Source organism: Trachurus trachurus (assembly GCF_905171665.1).
Source record: "Trachurus trachurus genome assembly, chromosome: 7".
In the NCBI taxonomy this organism is placed as follows: Eukaryota; Metazoa; Chordata; class Actinopteri; order Carangiformes; family Carangidae; genus Trachurus; species Trachurus trachurus.
The window spans coordinates 26,889,479-26,906,746 of NC_139901.1; the positions used below are offsets into that span (position 1 = coordinate 26,889,479).

The following is a 17,268-nucleotide window of genomic DNA, read 5'->3' on the forward strand; positions in this document are numbered from 1 at the left end:
ACAAATGACCACACAGGCTCACATTATAACTTCCATCCTGTGTGTTGCCGCTGAGGGTCAGCAGGGCTGTGTCTGTCTCCAGTTATCACTCTCTCTTTTCAATATATTAAAAAAGGGCAATGCATTGTTGTGCATAACCAGCAGATCATTCTGTTTTGTCACCACTTTTTTTTTCAACACTTCCTGTAACAGAGAAATATTCTGAGCTCTGTTTGTCACAAGAGAAGTTAAAACAACAACAACATGTGGGACATAAAACAACATAAAACAATGAGTCTAGTGATCTTTTTGATTTTTCTTTTTGTCAGCAAATCCCATTGAAAGACCAAAACAAGCACTAACCACAACTGTGGATTTAGTCATTAGCTTGTTACCATAAAGCTAAATTGTTGTTCAGGTGCTATTAGAAACACACCAGTGAACCACACAGATAGATGCGTTTCATCATCATTACTGTAATGTTGCTCATTAGCTTGCTTTTGCAAATCTGCAGCAGAAAATGGTTCCGGAGAAACACAGCTTGAGTAACGCTTGTTGTTTACACTACACATCAACTTTAAATTTCATCCTTCCTGATTAATAAACGAAGATACTTGTAATTTACATCTTTGGCAGGAGTTAACGAGTTTACCACTTTTGGTTTGTGTGGGTCATTTTATAAATATCCTTGACAAAACCTAAATCAAATCAAATCAAATCAATTTATTTATAAAGCAGTGCACATTTAAAAACAACCGAGGTTGACCAAAGTGCTGTACAGTTCAGTGATCATAAATTACAGACAAAGCGCTGTACAAAATAACCGTGGCCGACACAGCCAGGAAAATTAAGACAAAAAGACACACATGGGGAGCTGACACCTCAGACCATTAAGGACACTTAAAGGCCTGGGAAAACATAAAAGTTTTAAGATTGGCTTTGAAGGTGGTTGCAGAGGAATAACAACTTATTCAGATGGGTAAGCTGTTCGACACTGTTCAACAGCCTAAACAGCTAAATTACAGCCTTGTCCTTTAAATCAAAGTGCCTTTCTATATAAATAGGGTATTTTAACGTGTAAATCAACAAAAACAAATGCAGTGAAATGCAGTCCGCTATCTTCCAAAGACCAATCAGACTGATCGACCCAACTCTGTATTGTCCATCACAGGGCAGTGGAAACTTATCTGTGATGCAGCGTTCACACTCTTTATTATTAGGCTGCTTTCTCTCTCTCTCTCTCTCTCTCTCTCTCTCTCTCTCTCTCTCTCTCTCTCTCTCTCTCTCTCTCTCTCTCTCTCTCTCTCTCTCTCTCTCTCTCTCTCTCTCTCTCTCTCTCTCTCTCTCTCTCTCTCTCTCTCACACACACACACACACACACACACACACACACACACACACAAGCAACCTATTTACAGGCAGTGTCCAGAGAAGATTAGATGTAGTCAGTCCGATACAGGCCTATCAGAGAGCGTGAGAGAAACCAATACCAGAGCCTGTGCAGCTCTGTGTCTGCTGCCTCAGGGCTGGAGTCAGGATCGATGCTGCAGAGCTTCTCTTCTCCTCTCCTCTCCTCTCCTCTCCTCTCCGGTCCCCCCGCTCTCTGTCTGAGGGCACCGTCCTCAACTCAAGGTCACTCACGTCACCTACAGTGCTGCACACCACCGCAATGCTGTACCGGGATTTACGCCGTATACTCGTCGTGCATGCGTGTCTAGAAAGATCGATCAGTAGCTGATATTGTCTTTCTTGTTGTCTCTCCAGACCTCCCTGCCTCCTCTCCTCTGCAGTACCAGTGTGGATCAGTGGACTACCCGTGCTCTCCACGACTGGCAAAGAAAGGTCCCATCCCCAAACCATGTCACGACAGGCCTGCCATCAAACCCCGGCCCCAGCCCTCCACCTCACCCAGACCGCCAACCGCACAGAAACCTCAAGGTAAAAAAAAAAAAAAAACACGGCGACAGACTTTGGCCCCTTCAAGGCCACTTCTGACACAGGGGGCCATCATTATAATTGAAAGGTGCAGCCGGATCAGCCCCCTTGCCATTGAGCTGTCGTTTATTCTGCTCTGACAACACATGGTGTGTGTCAGCTGTCTGGCCTCACTCTGTCACTCACACGGCTCAGTAGGTCGCCTCTGCAGGAGCGGCTGCTGTAAAGCGGAGCAGCGGCTCCCAAGTGTTTGTGTTTTGGGCATCATTTGATTTGAAGAACGCTAAATATAAAAAAAACATGTGTTACGTTTAGGGAATTACTGAGAAACATACCAAGACATTTCACTTTAGACTTGGCCTCAATATTTAAAAGGCTCATTACCATTCAAAGTTTTTTTTTTTTTTGAGAGATGTTTCCAGAATGATCCAGATCCAGATCATCTAAACATCACTAAATATCACCAGGGCTTGTCTGTGATGTTAATTTGATTAATATTTTAATACAAACAAATGGTTCACCAAAAAAAAGGATGTTGGAAAGTGTTTAAACTGTTTCCTCATTTCGTTTTGATTGTGATGGAGGAGAACATTCATTGGTGCAACACATAAACAGGGCTGCAACTAAAGATTTTTTGCAGGATCAATTTATCTTCCAATTATTTTCCTCATTATTGTTTTGTCCATAATGTGATTTCCATAATTGTCATGTTAATAAAACAGTGACCCCTAATTATGTTCTGTATCGGCTCTCGGGATGAATTATCTCTGGAATAAAGGCGCTATCAAAATGAATTACCAACAAAATTTCAAAGGATTTTAATAATGAAAATAGAAGAAAGTAATTTAGTCACTGAATGTAAGAAATACTTTAATCAGAATGAACTACCAGTAATAGTAAAAGGACAAGGGAACTCATCATATCGTGACTTTTTCTACTGAGCTTATTTTTAACAACACTGGTGGTGCGTTTTAGTATGTACAGTATTTCCCACCTGACAGGATGAACTTCCTCTCCACAACGTTTTATTCCACTCACAGTTTATCCTGAGAGAGCAGCTCTCTGGCAGGGAAGTAATAACTCGGGAGCAGGAAATTTTGGGGGACAGGAACTAAAATTGGAACTAAAAAGTTCCCTCTGGTCAAAACTCAGGTTCGGTAACGCCCTCTGAAGGTTTCTGGAAAAAAGAAAAAAGAAAAAAAAACCTGTGGTCACAAAATGTTGAAGCATGTAACTACACGATTATACAAAGGCACCTTGTGCTGTTTGCACATTCCTTTGCTGCTAGTTTATAAAAGTCACTTGTTCAGCTCCTGCTTTCATTTCTAACACTGTGACAGAAACAAGGTGATTGGTTGATGAAAGCCGTTGTGACTGATAATCAATTTTTCACTCAATCCATTGTACTATATAAACCATGTCTTTACTGAATGTCTTTTATCATTTCATATATGGCTGATTCAATATTCTTTTGTATTTTAAAACACTAAATGATCATTGTTGATTATAATTGTTCCTCTTTTCTGTACAGTAGCTCTTTCTACCTCACTAGTAGGCTATAATTCTGAATTTATTATGAATGATTAATTAAGAGGTATCCTGTACAGTATTTTCACCATTTATATCCATCAAATGACAGATGTAAGTAAGTTTAGAAAACAGACCAAATTTAGAAATTAAACAATGGAAACCGTCCTGTCCTTTCTCCCTGGTTTATCACGACACTGTAGTAGTGTAGTAGTCTCTGCAGCCTCTTCTCCGTGTTATCTGACAGTGACACACAGACACAGAGGAAGTGCTCGAATTAACAAGTGTAACATCTCATCACATTTCCTGGTTCAGACATTTAGGTTTCCAAAAATGCAAATGCAACCGGCTCGACAGTCAAATTGCCCAGTGTGTGCAGGCACGCATGAATGCTCTGTGCATTTTGAAGGGAAGCTCTGTCCTTTTTTTTCTGTCTGTGCTTTCTTTTAACTGTAACTGTGGTGACTTTTTACACACAGATCTCAGCATCCTGTTCTCAAATCAGGAAGTTGGCCGATGTCTGAGGCTCAGAGCTGGTCTCGCTCGGCACGGCTGCTATATTGTCTCTCTTTTAAACTGTGTTTTTCTTTTCTGTTTGGAGTTTTGTCTTGAGGATTTACGAGGAAACAAGCAGGCTTAGCTCATGGACCCAGCCATGGAGGTTTTCTCACTGGGATTTATACGTGTCACCTGATTTTGTTTTTGTGAATGTCTGGAGTCCTCATGCGTCTCTCTCGCTCTGCTCTTCTCGCCTCGCCTGGACTTCTGCATCTGTAGTGCCCCCTAAACCTGCGCACCTGCTCGCCCTTGGGCAAGACAAGAAACCCAAGAGGATCCCCCCAGCGCCCTGCAGGCCTCTGCCAGCGCCCCCTCCTCCACCGAAACCAAAGCCCACTCTAACGCCTCCTGGCCCGGGAGCACAGCCGCAGAGAGAGGCCCAGAAGGTCGGGCTGCTCATCGAGAGGTTTGAGAATTCAAAGTAAGGCGTCATCTGGAAAAATCTGTTATCACAAATCTTGCCTTGCTTTGGTTTGTCAGATACGTTGTTTGCTGTGTTAACGTGTGTGGTGGTGTTCAAAGAGAAGTTTAATTTTGTCGACTTACTGTATATGTGTGTAATTTCATTTCATTTATTGGATCTCCATTAGCACCAGCACATTAGCATACAGTAGCTATTCTTCCTGGAGTCCAAACATTAAGTCAAAATTGTCTATTATATTCTTCCAAGTCCATCAAGGAATAAACTAAACAAGAACAGCTAATACAGTCACAACACATAGACACAATCATACAGTAGACACAGACATACGTATAACACCAGACATAATACACCATTTGTACGATTAAGAATCCATAAATATATACATGCAAGGGGAAAACAATATAGCAAAACATACAAACAGATACCAAAATAGTAATCTCACAGAACAGGGAAGAGAACAGGCACTACATCATATAGCTATACCAACTCCCTCATGTGCACCTGCACAATCTACTGCTACTAGCTACCGTTTCTCATGTTATCTGCTTGAATGTTATCGCTTAAGGATAAAACCTGAGAAACCTTTTAAAAAACCTTCTATATTATCATTGTATTTCCAGTGGCAAACACAACAGAAACACAGATTCTTCGTTTCTTTTCTTTTTTAAGAGAGAAGGTGTGACTGTGTCTTTTGTTTTCCCAGGGTCCCCATCCTGGGGGTGCTCCCACGGTCCCAGCTGCACCTGTGTCTGAGAATGGACTCTGCGTCGGACATCAGCTCCTCCTGTGGCCAGGACACCACAGCAGCCAAAGTTGCAGGAGACTCCTCCCCTGTGGACAAACTTGCACTCGGCTCCTCCGAACGGACTGACGAGGTCTCTGACCTTCCCTGTCTGGCCGCCATGCGCATCGACGGCTCGGATGACGCCGCGCTGGACGATTTGCATGCGGAGGATGACATCACACACGGCATCAGTTGCCTTGGCGATGTGGAGCGGGAGGAAGGCTCCTCCCACGAGCTCCTGCACAATCCGGACTCCTCGGAGCAGAACGGGAAGATTCCCAACCGGGACAGTGGCATCGACAGCCCGTCGTGCACCGCAGAGGGGGAAGTGTTCCCCAACGAGGACGCCATCGACGAGGAGGACCATTACGACAGTGTCACTGAAACGGAGAGTGTGTCCTACTGTGTTACCCTGGGCAACAAGCGAGACTCAACGCAGGATGAGGACAGTGACTTGGATGAGGGGAGCAGTGGGGAGATGCACTCTCTGACAGACACACAGACTGGCTATCTGACGGATCCATCCTCAGAGGCGTTCAAAGTGAGTACCTCGCATGCTTAAGCCTCATCAAGTCATAACCATAAACCTGAACGACCATAATTTAAAGTCTGAATAACCCACCCTTTACCTCCAAGGTGGTCATTAGTGTCTCCCAGTTCCCTCAATCCCCTCACCTTCACTTTTTAATCTATATTTCATATTGCATCATAATTTTCAGGAACCTTTAACGGCATGTTTGATTTGAGCTTTAAAAGCTTCATCTCAGACAGTCAGCCAGACTGTCTTTCATGTTGCGGAAAAAGTGGCTTGTATCTATTATTATCCCGGGCCTGAGTGAAGAATTTCAAAGAATACTTATGCATGAAACGTTAGACACTGCTACAGCCTCGGTTTGCTGCTCACCGGTGGCCGACCCGCCTCTAAAAGCAGCTCTGCTGTTACATAAAAGGATGAATACCTGCCCAAAAGCTGTAACAGGAGCTTATGAGGGCCGCTGGATGAAAGAGTCTCCCAACAGAAGTCTCAGTTTCCTCTTGTCCTTCAGTTTGACTATTGATTGTAAACAACACGGATACCTCAAAGAGAGAACATACTCTTCCTGGTGGTGGCCTATATATACAGTACTGCACCAGTGCTTCATGTATTGAAAACCAATAGTTTCCGATTATCAGGGTAAAAAGCTTAAAATATCCTGGCACACCAGAGAGGAAGAGACTCTGAGGGTGATGATGACAGGAAGATGAAACGGTGTCAAATGAGAAAAGACAAAAGCTCAGACAAACCGTAGATGTTCAGACAGTGCAGCAGAGTTTCAGTGATGTAGACCTAAATAGCAACATCTTTTTCCAAGTTGCCGCATAACACACACCCTGAACTCAACCGAATGTGAGATGAATACACAAAAAACAGGCGGCCTCTGCTGCTGACCGCCCACACCCTGGGTCTTTTGGGGAAAGGTATCTCTGCTCTCCAGTGCTTCCTGATCCCAACCCTGCTGTGCACAGGAAGGGTGTGTGTGGTGTTATGTGTGTGTGCATGGCTGTGCTTATGACTTCACAAAATGTCTCTGACGCTACAGCCGACATGTTGATGGTTATATGACAGAGGATGTGGGTTTTTCGGTGATGCACATTGCGAGATGATAAGAGACTGAAAGAAAAAGACAAGTTTTTGAACCTTCCTTTTTGCAAGATATGAACATTTTGGAGTTTCACTTTTGTTTGTATGGTATTAGCCGGTAACCTAAGATTTTATACAGCATACTCCCATCCGTGCTGTGTGTGTGTATACGAGTGCAAGTGTGTGTTTATGTGGGAGACAGCTGTTGTGAAACCTACTTTGTTGCAAAAGCCGCAGTGTTTCGCGGCTATGATGTGTCTTCTGTGTCACTGACGTGAACTTTGGTCAGCAACAGCATATTTCTACTTCGCACAATCTTTTTGTCATTGTCAAGTCATAATGAGAGAAAAGACGCAGCTCACCGGTTTCGCTAGATGGGATTAAAACGTACATTGGTGAGGTTTCATAGGTTACCACTGCTGACCTCAACCATTGACTAAAATAGAGCTTTGTGAACATCGGCTGTGTACGCTGCAGATGTTACCGAAACCATAATACGTCTGCTAATAGTTCAGAGTTTTCCGAATAGTCAACACCAATAAATTAATCATCCCTGTGTTGTCAAAGCCTGATACAGGTTATTTCACCACTGCATTGGTTGATGTGTTCCTTTAATAATGTGAATATGGGGACTGGAGTTTATTTTGAGTGAATCCCAACATGCACCATTGTGTTGTTTGAGTAAAAGTGGCAAAAAAAAAATACAAAGAGCCTTTTTTTAAAGATAAAATATATTTGTGAATCCTTATTAACATCTACATCTTCAGTAGGAACAAATGGCCTGAAAGCTAAGAGAGATATGGATAAGCTAGGGCTATTTGGGTTTTCTGTGTCACATACCAACCTACAGTATAATGACTTTTATCTGTGTAAGAAAACAAACGTTTCAATAATTAATCCCATGTTGATATTCAAGTCATTTTGATTGATTGTATGGGATCACCCGGTTTTTACTTTATTGATTCTTCCATTTAAACAATTTTTGATTGCCTAGAAAACAATAGATAGATGCAAAAAAAAATGAATGTAGAGATGAAACAACAAGTTGATTAGTTGACAGATTGACAGATGAAAGAAAAAACCCGCTTCTTTTGAACTGTTATTTCAAAAGATGTCAGTCACTCTGTGGGTGAAGCTTTTCTAATGTGCCGATTTGCAGCTTATCTGTGTCATAAATCCCCAAATGCTTTTGTTTCAGCCCAATATAAATAGACTATGTGTTCAACATAAAGCCTAGAATAAGTAAATATAGTTTAAAAAGTATAAACAGTGAATAATAGCTACCGGTATACTGAATTAAATAATGATAATGTATTTTTAAGAATTGCAGATGTTGCTGTTCAGACTAGAAGGAACTGCTGCACTGAATCCCCCAGAGAGTCGGTGAAGATAGAACAATATTTTTCAGTCATCAGTTTAATGTGAACCTCATTTTCCCAGCTTGAAGGCACACCGTGACCTCAGCTGTACCGAAGTCATTGAGTTAATAAGGAAGCAAATGTCACAGCAAGTGGTGCAGTGCTTTACTGAAGGTACATGGATGTAGGACAGCCGCTGTAACTGGGACACAACACATAGGCCACACGGCTGAAGAAAAGCATCAGCCCTAAAAACAAGCCAGTGATATGTGTTTTAATGCAGTCTGTGTCTGTTACAGTAAATACTCAATTTATGGCATAGCAAAAAAACATCCTTAATGATTTCATTTTAAAAACACAATGATACAGGCAGATTAAAGTTGAAACGGGGAAGACAGCTTTGCATTGTGCTCTATTTTTTAATCGACTGTGTTGAATAATGATGTGGAGCTTGTTTGAACTTCCATGACAGTGGAGCGTGCTTTTATTTTGAAAAACATTCTGAAAACTTCTCAAATACCAAAGAAACCGAAAGTTTCCCCAGAAATACATTGGGAGTTAAGTGTTTATCTGCTCTTTGTTTGCTGCCTCAGACATAATCCTTGTTGTTTGTTTGTTCCCCTCAGTGCTCAGAGGCTCAGAAGCTCCTGAACATCGCCAAAGAGCTTCTCCAAACCGAAGAGGCCTACGTCAAAAGACTCAACCTCCTCGACCAGGTAGCGCTTTTCCCGACCTCTTCTCTCATCTGTGGCTTTGTGTTGTATGATTTGTGTGTGTGTGTGGATGTGGATGTGGATGTGGATGTGTTTGGCCCAAATTTCAGCCGCCTGAGAGTCAGTGGTGATTGAGATCAGGGCTGAGCTGGATTAAAACCAGCACTGTGATCCACTGGACAACAACCCTTCCTCTGTTGACTGGATTACTCAGAGCAGTGTAAGCATGATCATGTGAGAAAATGTGTGTGTGTAGATGTGTTTGTGTTTGTGTGTGTGTGTGTGTGTGTGTGGTTTATATTTATAGATGTGCAGGCAGCATGAATGTGAGCATACGCATCAACTGTGTGTGTCTTTTTAAAGAAACACATGCTTCGTGTAGGCCTATGTTGCAGTTTGTGTGTGTGTGTTGCAGTGTCATGGCCTCACACTGACTGCTCTACAACTATCTGTGTATAAATCCTGTGGATTAAAGATGTGTGTTTCCTGACTCCTAGCTGGGTTTATAATTAGACAGCGTGATGGGCCTGGTGATGCTGCCCAGCTTTAGTCATCCAGAGGAGGAGGAGGAGGAGGAGAAGTCGTTTTGTTTTAACACATAAAATACACACAGATTAATTAAAATGTGAATTATGCAAACAATAGAGTGCCGATGCGGAAGTAGGAAGTAACGGCGCCATGGGTCCTTAATTCAGAAAAACGGTGAGTGAACGGGAGTCCAAGTTTTATTTCGTGATCCGTTTGAATTGTGCCATGAGAAAAAAATATGAGCTCTATCTGTTTAAAACATCACGTTTCATGCCGAGAAATCAGCAGTTTGTTGTAAAACTATTGTAAAATAAAATTCTGAAGAATCCGTAACCAGAAAGACTACAGGTCGGTTTTTCTCATGGCACAATTCAATCGGATCACGAAATAAAACTTTGACTCCCGTTCACTTGCATGGAGAGTTTTTCCGAATTAAGGACCCATGGCGGCGTTACTTCCTGCTTCCTCTTCGGCACTCTATGCTATGGACCCCAGTAAGACTAGCAGTGCTTTAGGGCACAGCTAATGGGGATCCTTACAGTGTTATTCTTAATGAATAATACTTGATAAAAACTAAATCCTATACTGTAAAATATATATTTTTTATTATTCCCACGGTTAAAATGATGCCAGATTATTTTGTGATTGTGACATCCACACACTTCAGTTTGGCAAACTGGTGCAGCTTTAAGATTACGCAGAGCTTTGATTTAAGCTTATTTATTTATTAAAGCTTTGTTAAAAGGGTTTTCCATAGAGTTTTTCCTCAGTCGATGTGAGGGTCTAAGGGCAGAGGATGTTGTTATGATGCCATGTAAAGCCCTTTGAGACAAATTGTTTGTAAAAACAGGCTATACAAATAAAATTGCCTTGCCTTGCCTTTGTTTGATCTCACCTGTGGTCAAAAAACCCAAACACATTCAATGGAAACAAAGAAGAACAGGATATAGAAGTGAAGTGAATTTTCAATAATCAATCGACTGTTTCTGGTCTAAGTTCATAAGCCACCTCCTCTAAAATTCCCCTAATCTCACATAAGAGTCATGAGTCAAGAGTCTTATCCTGGTTTTCGTAACTGGGTCATCATCTTTGTTTCAGCCTGTTTGTGTTGAGACTCTGTGTTTGTGATGAGACTCGACTCCCGGTGGTTTGACTCTTCTTCCTCTTTGCTCGGCTCATGTGGTGGAGGAGATCCGCCTCTGCCCTATCACAGAGCAGATATGGTTTAGTCGCTACTGAGGGCAGAGGACCGTCACTGTTAACTTCCTGTTTTTGACGCACCACTTTCACACCATGGAAACAATAGTGCCCATCCGTTGTTGTGACTGGGAGGGAAGCGTAAGGTGACGGAGGTCGTTGGTGGGGGGGGAAGACATCCTGACTTGGACCCCAACCAGAAATGGATGCTACATTTGTTTTAATGCAACACACAGTAGCTTTTTTTTTTTTTTTTTTAGCTTTCAGATACCTCCTCCTATCTGTTTAACCCACAAACCTTTTTTTGAGATTCACAACTCAACAGTTTTACCATCAGGGTAATTTTCTCACGCTTGACAAAAAGTCAAACCGAGCCACAGAGGATATCGTAACAACTGCTTACTGTAGTTACCATGAATTCAGCTTTTCACCAACCATGACTCATAAAGCTGACTTTTATGAAGCATTTTCTGGCTCCATCTTATCTAATGTGATCATTTTTTATGATGTACCGTTGAAAGTTATGAGAAGAGGTTGTAAAATGTCATATTTGGTAATTGTGTTGCACCTTTTTTAATCATTTTATGACATTTCATAAAGGAAAAATTGAATTGAGGAAATAATTGTCAGTGAAAATAATCATCATTGTCGTTGTTTTGCCTCGGGTCATGAAATAATTTTTAGTGTTTCTCATCAACAATTGTCAGTAGCTGCTTTAGAAACAAAGCTGACCTTAAAGTAACACATTTGTTTGGTTTATATTTGATAGTTTATCCAGGTGTGTCCCAGAGGAACAGGAGTGGTTAAGGTTTCAGCTTCTGGTCACACTTAAGAAGCCCAAGCTGGACGACATTAATGTTTGTGTGAATAAACAACAACATGGAGATTATGTCTGTGTCTGTTTACATATCTGCTCCATGACTCGGAGCACAGATTTAGGGTGTTTGGAAATAGAAATAGTTGCTCCAGTTCTTGTATACAAAAGTTGTGTCTTTCTTCTCTCTCTTGCTCTGCAGGTATTTTGCACTAAGCTCACAGAGGCTGGAATCCCTCAGGACGTCATTACAGGGATCTTCTCCAACATCTCCTCTATCTACTGCTTCCACGACAAGTTCCTGCTCCCCGAGCTCAAGATACGCATTACTGGAGAATGGTGAGGAGGATAAACACCCCGGCTGTTCAGCGGCTTTCCCGAGGCACCAGTGTGTGTCTGTGTGTGTGTGTGTGTGATGTTATTCTAGAGATGCTTTGGCTCAGTCGTGGTCAGTTAAGGCCGTTGGCGTTGGCTGAAACTCTCGGACAGCTGGGCGGCAGCAGGGGGTTTCATTGTCAGGTTTCTCAATGCTGTCAGTGTTGTCAGTGTGTCAGAGTTGCAGATTGAGGTCATTTTCTGTCTTTTCCTGCAGTGAGTAGGACATTAACCTCCGACGTGTGTGACTGTGCCAACATTAGCCACCCTTTGTTGATAATGACTCCTCTAGAGAGCCGTGTTTTGGGGAAATCACCTGTCACAATATTTTCTGGAACTCATTAAGATTTCATTGGCACAGAAAGAAATACTTGAAAAGTGTTACATCTACACGACAAGTCAGCAAAATGCACCTGGGGAAGGAAAGTTCAGACGGAGGACTCATTTGTGAAATCCCCCGAAAATAATAGTTTGTGGGATTAGTCTCATTTTCTAAGCCTCTACTTGTGTCTCATAAACAACCGGTGTTGGATGTTGAATGTAAATCTGTGTTTGTGGGAAATCGGAAGAAAAGATGCGACTGAATGAGGTGGAAGAGCCCTTTAATTACAAACCTCATTTTCTTAAGCAGGAAACTGCGAGGAGATGGATTTGGGTTTTCCTCCAAAGCTTCAGATCCGTTGTATTTGCATCTATACTTTGCACCCACACTGATAATGTGACTTGATTTACAGAGAAAGCTTGATTGAGTGTAATAGAAATTTAAACTATTTTATTTTATTTTACATATTAGCCTTTATTTAACCAGATCGGTCCCGTTGAGATACAATGACCTCTTTTCCAAGGGAAGCAGCGTAGGAAAGTTGCAATAATTAAGAGCACACAACAACACATAAAATGCATGCAAGATAAAAGCAACAGGACTAGGACTCCAGATTACATTAAAACAAGAACAAGTGCGATATGAAGCCGGTTTTCAAAGTTGCAAGGTTGATGAGCTCTTAATGCCTCTGCTTCTTCTCATGAAACAAAATAAAAAACGGTAACATGCTTGTTGCTGTGTGTCGCTGCAGGGACTCCAACCCTCGTATCGGGGACATCCTCCAGAAACTGGCTCCGTTCATGAAGATGTACGGAGAATATGTGAAGAACTTTGACCGATCCATGGACCTCGTCAACACCTGGACACAGCGGTCTTCGCAGTTCAAGAGCGTCGTGCAAAACATACAGGTGAGTGTTGACTGCTACTTAACTGATTGATAATTTTTTGTGTTTTCCCATACTTAGCTGCATGAGCTGGGGAGGGATTTTGTGTTAATCAGCCTTTAATCATCTAAAATCTTTTGTTTTTGTGTCTGAAACAACAGAAACAGGATGTGTGTGGGAACCTGACGTTGCAGCACCACATGCTGGAGCCGGTCCAACGGATTCCTCGCTACGAGCTGCTGCTCAAAGACTACCTGAAGAAGCTGCCTGAGGACGCTCTCGACCGAAAAGACGCAGAGAGTGAGACACTTAACCCACTGTTTTCACCGTTGCTCTGGCTCAACTGATCAGATACAGAGAAATCTCACAGACACACTTTACTCCTCCTGGCAACCTGCTTTTTTTATCTCCTCCTCCTCACTGCCAGAGGAATAGGTCTGAAACTTTTACCTGTAATTGTTTTAATTATGTTATTTGGTCATAGTATCACTGGTATGCCAATGTCTTTAAGTGTTGTCCATATTTAGAATTACATAAGACTAAAATGTCTTATCCTCATCGATTTTGATGTAAAAAGATGTAAATTCATCACACCAGGAGAAATAAATCATCCTGGTTTACAACTAGATGTTTAGCTACATTGAATAGATAAAGACGGAGAAGAGTTTAGATGACAGCTCTCAGATCTGTTTGGTTGGAAGCAATTTCTATACAATAATTAGATGTGGCATGAACACAAAGAGGTCGTTGGAGGAGACATGAAAGCAGGCGTACTACTGCAGATCCACATTCCTAAAAAGCAGAGATGGAGTAAAGACACGTCCACCCGAGTTGATAATGCACAAGTGAACATTTGTGTTATGAGACTCTGTGACTGTGCTGGAGGAGGAGGAAAAAAGTGGAGAGACTTGTGGTAACTGGTCAGCTTTGAGATCAGATTGTCTGAGTTGTTTTACACACAGTTGGTCTCTGTTCTCACTGCAAACGACCACTTTTCCCCCCAATTGCAAAAACCACTCCAGCGGTTAGAAGGACTAAAGAATCCACTACCACGCACTGTACAGTATGTGAACACAGCTTGTTTGGGATCACAGCTACTTTGCTGCTGAGCTCAAACTTTGTGTGGGAGCCAGTTGTTTAGATTTTACTTCAAGATTTTATGATATCATCACATTTTTTGGTTTTATGTAGTACAACATTACACACCTAATACAGAGAAATATAACATGTTGTTTGTTCCAGATTAGATTAGATTCCAGAAACTGACTGTCCTGAAACTGTGATAAACTCTTTATGCTTTAAAGGGTTTGTTTAATTTAAAATGTACCATGTGCATTGTGCAGAGAGGAGGTCTGTGTAGAGGATTGTCAGTGTTTTCCATCAGAGACTAGGTAGACCAACATAAATCACCTTAACCGTCCTGACTGACTGTATCTACTCTAAATAAAGTCTGAGACCACTAAACACATTACATATATGCAGCATAAATAGATAAATGAAATTAGTGCTTAATAAACAGCCCTTATGTTGTGTGGAGACAAGTACCCCAGCCTCACTAATGCCCTCATTTGGGTTAATCTACTATATCATGGTGATGAAGGCAGGACATTTAGTTACACGTCTCTTAACGTTCACACAGATTCTATTAAGCATGATCCCCACGTCCTGATACATCCCTGTGTCTGTTGACCTGAGCTTTATCTTCCCCCCTATGTGGTGTTTGGAGGTTTTCTCATCCACACCAACTGAAAAGCAGTTTGCCTCAGCTGTTTTAGCCTCATCGTCCCCCGGCTCCGTGTCTCCTCTGTTTATCTAGGGCATGATTAAAGTGACCGCTTCAGGTGATCGCTCTACTGGTCAGTCAGAGTGTGTATGTTGTTGAATATGTGCAACATAACACTGGATTCTTGTGTTCCTATGGGTAAAATAACACAAATCTATAGTTGTAGATTCTAATAATAATCTAAAGGTCAGTTTTTAAGGTCAGTTTTTCTTTTAACTCTGTTGATTAGTGGTGCACTGTCCCTATGAAATAAACTAATAAATGAAAAAAAATTTCACTGTAACTGCATTTGTTGACCACTGATTTCGTGATAACATGTTTTTTTGTCTGTGTATTACAGAGGCACTGGAGCTCATCTCTACTGCAGCTAACCACTCCAATGCAGCAATCAGGAAGATGGTAAGATGACACATGATAACGCAGCTCTTCACTGTTCTGATTCCTTCCTAAACACTGTCTTTTTTAGCCTAACCAGCCATGCGTTTCACAATCAGAGAGTTGCTGATGCTCGACCGTCAGTCAGAAACATTGCAAAAAGTGTTTGTCTGAGGGAGTGAACACGTTGAATTCGTGCAGACAGGAAGTTGCCGCTTCCTGCCTTCGAGTTTCACAGCTTGCAGAAGCCCGGCTGATCTTCTTTACTCAACACTCATCTTCCTCATCTCTTCCCTGTGTCTGGGCCATGATACTCTCTCTCACATCCTTGAAACAACTTAAGCAGACAAATGGTATATGAATCAATAAAGAAATATAATACCTGCTCTCTGCCTTTCTGGAAAACACATGAATGAATGAGAGCCGTGGCTGAGAGAGAAAAAAAAAAGCTCAAACTCCCCCTGGTGGCGTTTGGCTTTCACAGCACCATCTGTTTTCTCTCTTTCTCTCTCCAGTGTCTGCTTATTTTTTATGCTTTTGCTTTTTCCTCACCATCCTGTCACCCCTGATGTTTTTTTCAGGAGAAGATGAACAAGCTGCTGGAGGTTTACGAGCGGCTTGGGGGAGAGGAGGACATCGTTAACCCGGCCAACGAGCTCATCAAAGAAGGACATATCAAGAAGATGTCAGCCAAAAACGGAACAGCACAAGACCGATACCTCTACCTGGTGAGAGCGCTGAGGTGTTTTGATTAGAGAAAAACACCACCACCACTGTTAGAGGATGTCTGCACCTTGCCCCCCTTTTCATCTGCACTGTTCATCACTGGCATTATCTCTGTCTTTGATCTAGTTCAACAATATGGTGCTATACTGCGTGCCTAAGCTCAGACTGATGGGGCAGAAGTTCAGCGTCAGAGAGAGGATTGACATCGCTGGCATGGAGGTGCAGTTCCCTGCTTCTCGTTCCCATTTTACATCTTTTCTTTTTCTTTTTCTTTTTTTTTCTATTATTATTTAATCTGCTCGGGTGAAAATCAAATATCTTCCTGTGTCTTGGCCTCAGGTGCAGGAAAATGTGAAGCAGAACCTTCCTCACACGTTTGCCATCATTGGCAAGCAGCGTTCACTGGAGCTGCAGGCCAGGTAAAGACATCTGAAAGTAGCGCCTGTGGGGGCTGCACACACACACACACACACACACACACACACACACACACACACACAGCGGTTCTGGTGTGGCTTTACTGTGTAATTGCACTATTTTCTGTGAAAATATGGAACAGCCATTTCATTTTGATGGCAAAATAATCTCATGATGATCTTTAATTTTGCTTTACAGGACAGCAGAAGAGAAGGAGGACTGGATTCAGGCAAGGATCACACACATGGCGACATACATACTGTACAGCGCACCCACACACAGTCTGTGTCTCAGGCTCACATACAGCATGTTGGGTCCATGCCTTTAGTAGCTCTACGCTTTTTCAAGTGAATGGATTTAGCAAAGATTTTCTCCTCACACTCATTCAGTGTGTTTGGGAATATATTCTCTAATAAAGCCTCTCATTATTGCTCATTTAGCCCATTACAGCAGAGTAAAGCTGATTAAAACATTCGCACAAGCTGGAGAGGAGGGTGGGCTTATTGCAGAGGGAGGCTTGGGGGCTTTTCTGTGGGTTGTGAGTCTGTATGTAAAACATAAGGCTCTGAAATGAATAGAGGGAGAATTAAGGAAAGCTGATAGAGCGGTGTAATGTAAACTCAAAAGATTGTTTTAAAGAGGAAATAGAGGATTTTTAGGCTCTGTTAGTCAGCCAGGACTCGTAGGAGTGGGGCCACAAGGCTTTGGGAGGTGTGATGTCATAGCTGTTGCCATTTGTTTGGTGCATGCTCAGGCCAGACTGCACGCCACAGTCACTCGCTTTGTTTCCCGGTCAGGCAAGGGGGAAGGAGAGGTGGCTTTCCACCTCCTTTAATCTTTTTCTTTTAACTTGAGTGGTTTTAACTTGACATTAAGGATCAGACACTTTCGCATCATGCTCTAATTTGGCGATTTAGGATGTTTACTCTGCCTTTGGACATGAAAGAA

The 17,268-nt window shown here is 42.1% G+C and overlaps 1 protein-coding gene across 1 annotated transcript in view; it reads left to right on the top strand.

The window, feature by feature from the left end:
• fgd (faciogenital dysplasia) overlaps nt 1–17,268 on the top strand; it is a 57,091-nt gene that overhangs the window by 33,043 nt on the left and 6,780 nt on the right. The window contains exons 2-13 of the mRNA XM_083974785.1: nt 1,744–1,917; nt 4,219–4,420; nt 5,127–5,748; nt 8,813–8,902; nt 11,641–11,777; nt 12,887–13,043; nt 13,181–13,319; nt 15,143–15,201; nt 15,759–15,905; nt 16,030–16,122; nt 16,243–16,322; nt 16,519–16,549. Of these exons, the coding sequence (XP_083830911.1) occupies nt 1,744–1,917; nt 4,219–4,420; nt 5,127–5,748; nt 8,813–8,902; nt 11,641–11,777; nt 12,887–13,043; nt 13,181–13,319; nt 15,143–15,201; nt 15,759–15,905; nt 16,030–16,122; nt 16,243–16,322; nt 16,519–16,549 (1,931 nt within the window). The remainder of the gene's footprint in view (nt 1–1,743; nt 1,918–4,218; nt 4,421–5,126; nt 5,749–8,812; nt 8,903–11,640; nt 11,778–12,886; nt 13,044–13,180; nt 13,320–15,142; nt 15,202–15,758; nt 15,906–16,029; nt 16,123–16,242; nt 16,323–16,518; nt 16,550–17,268) is intronic.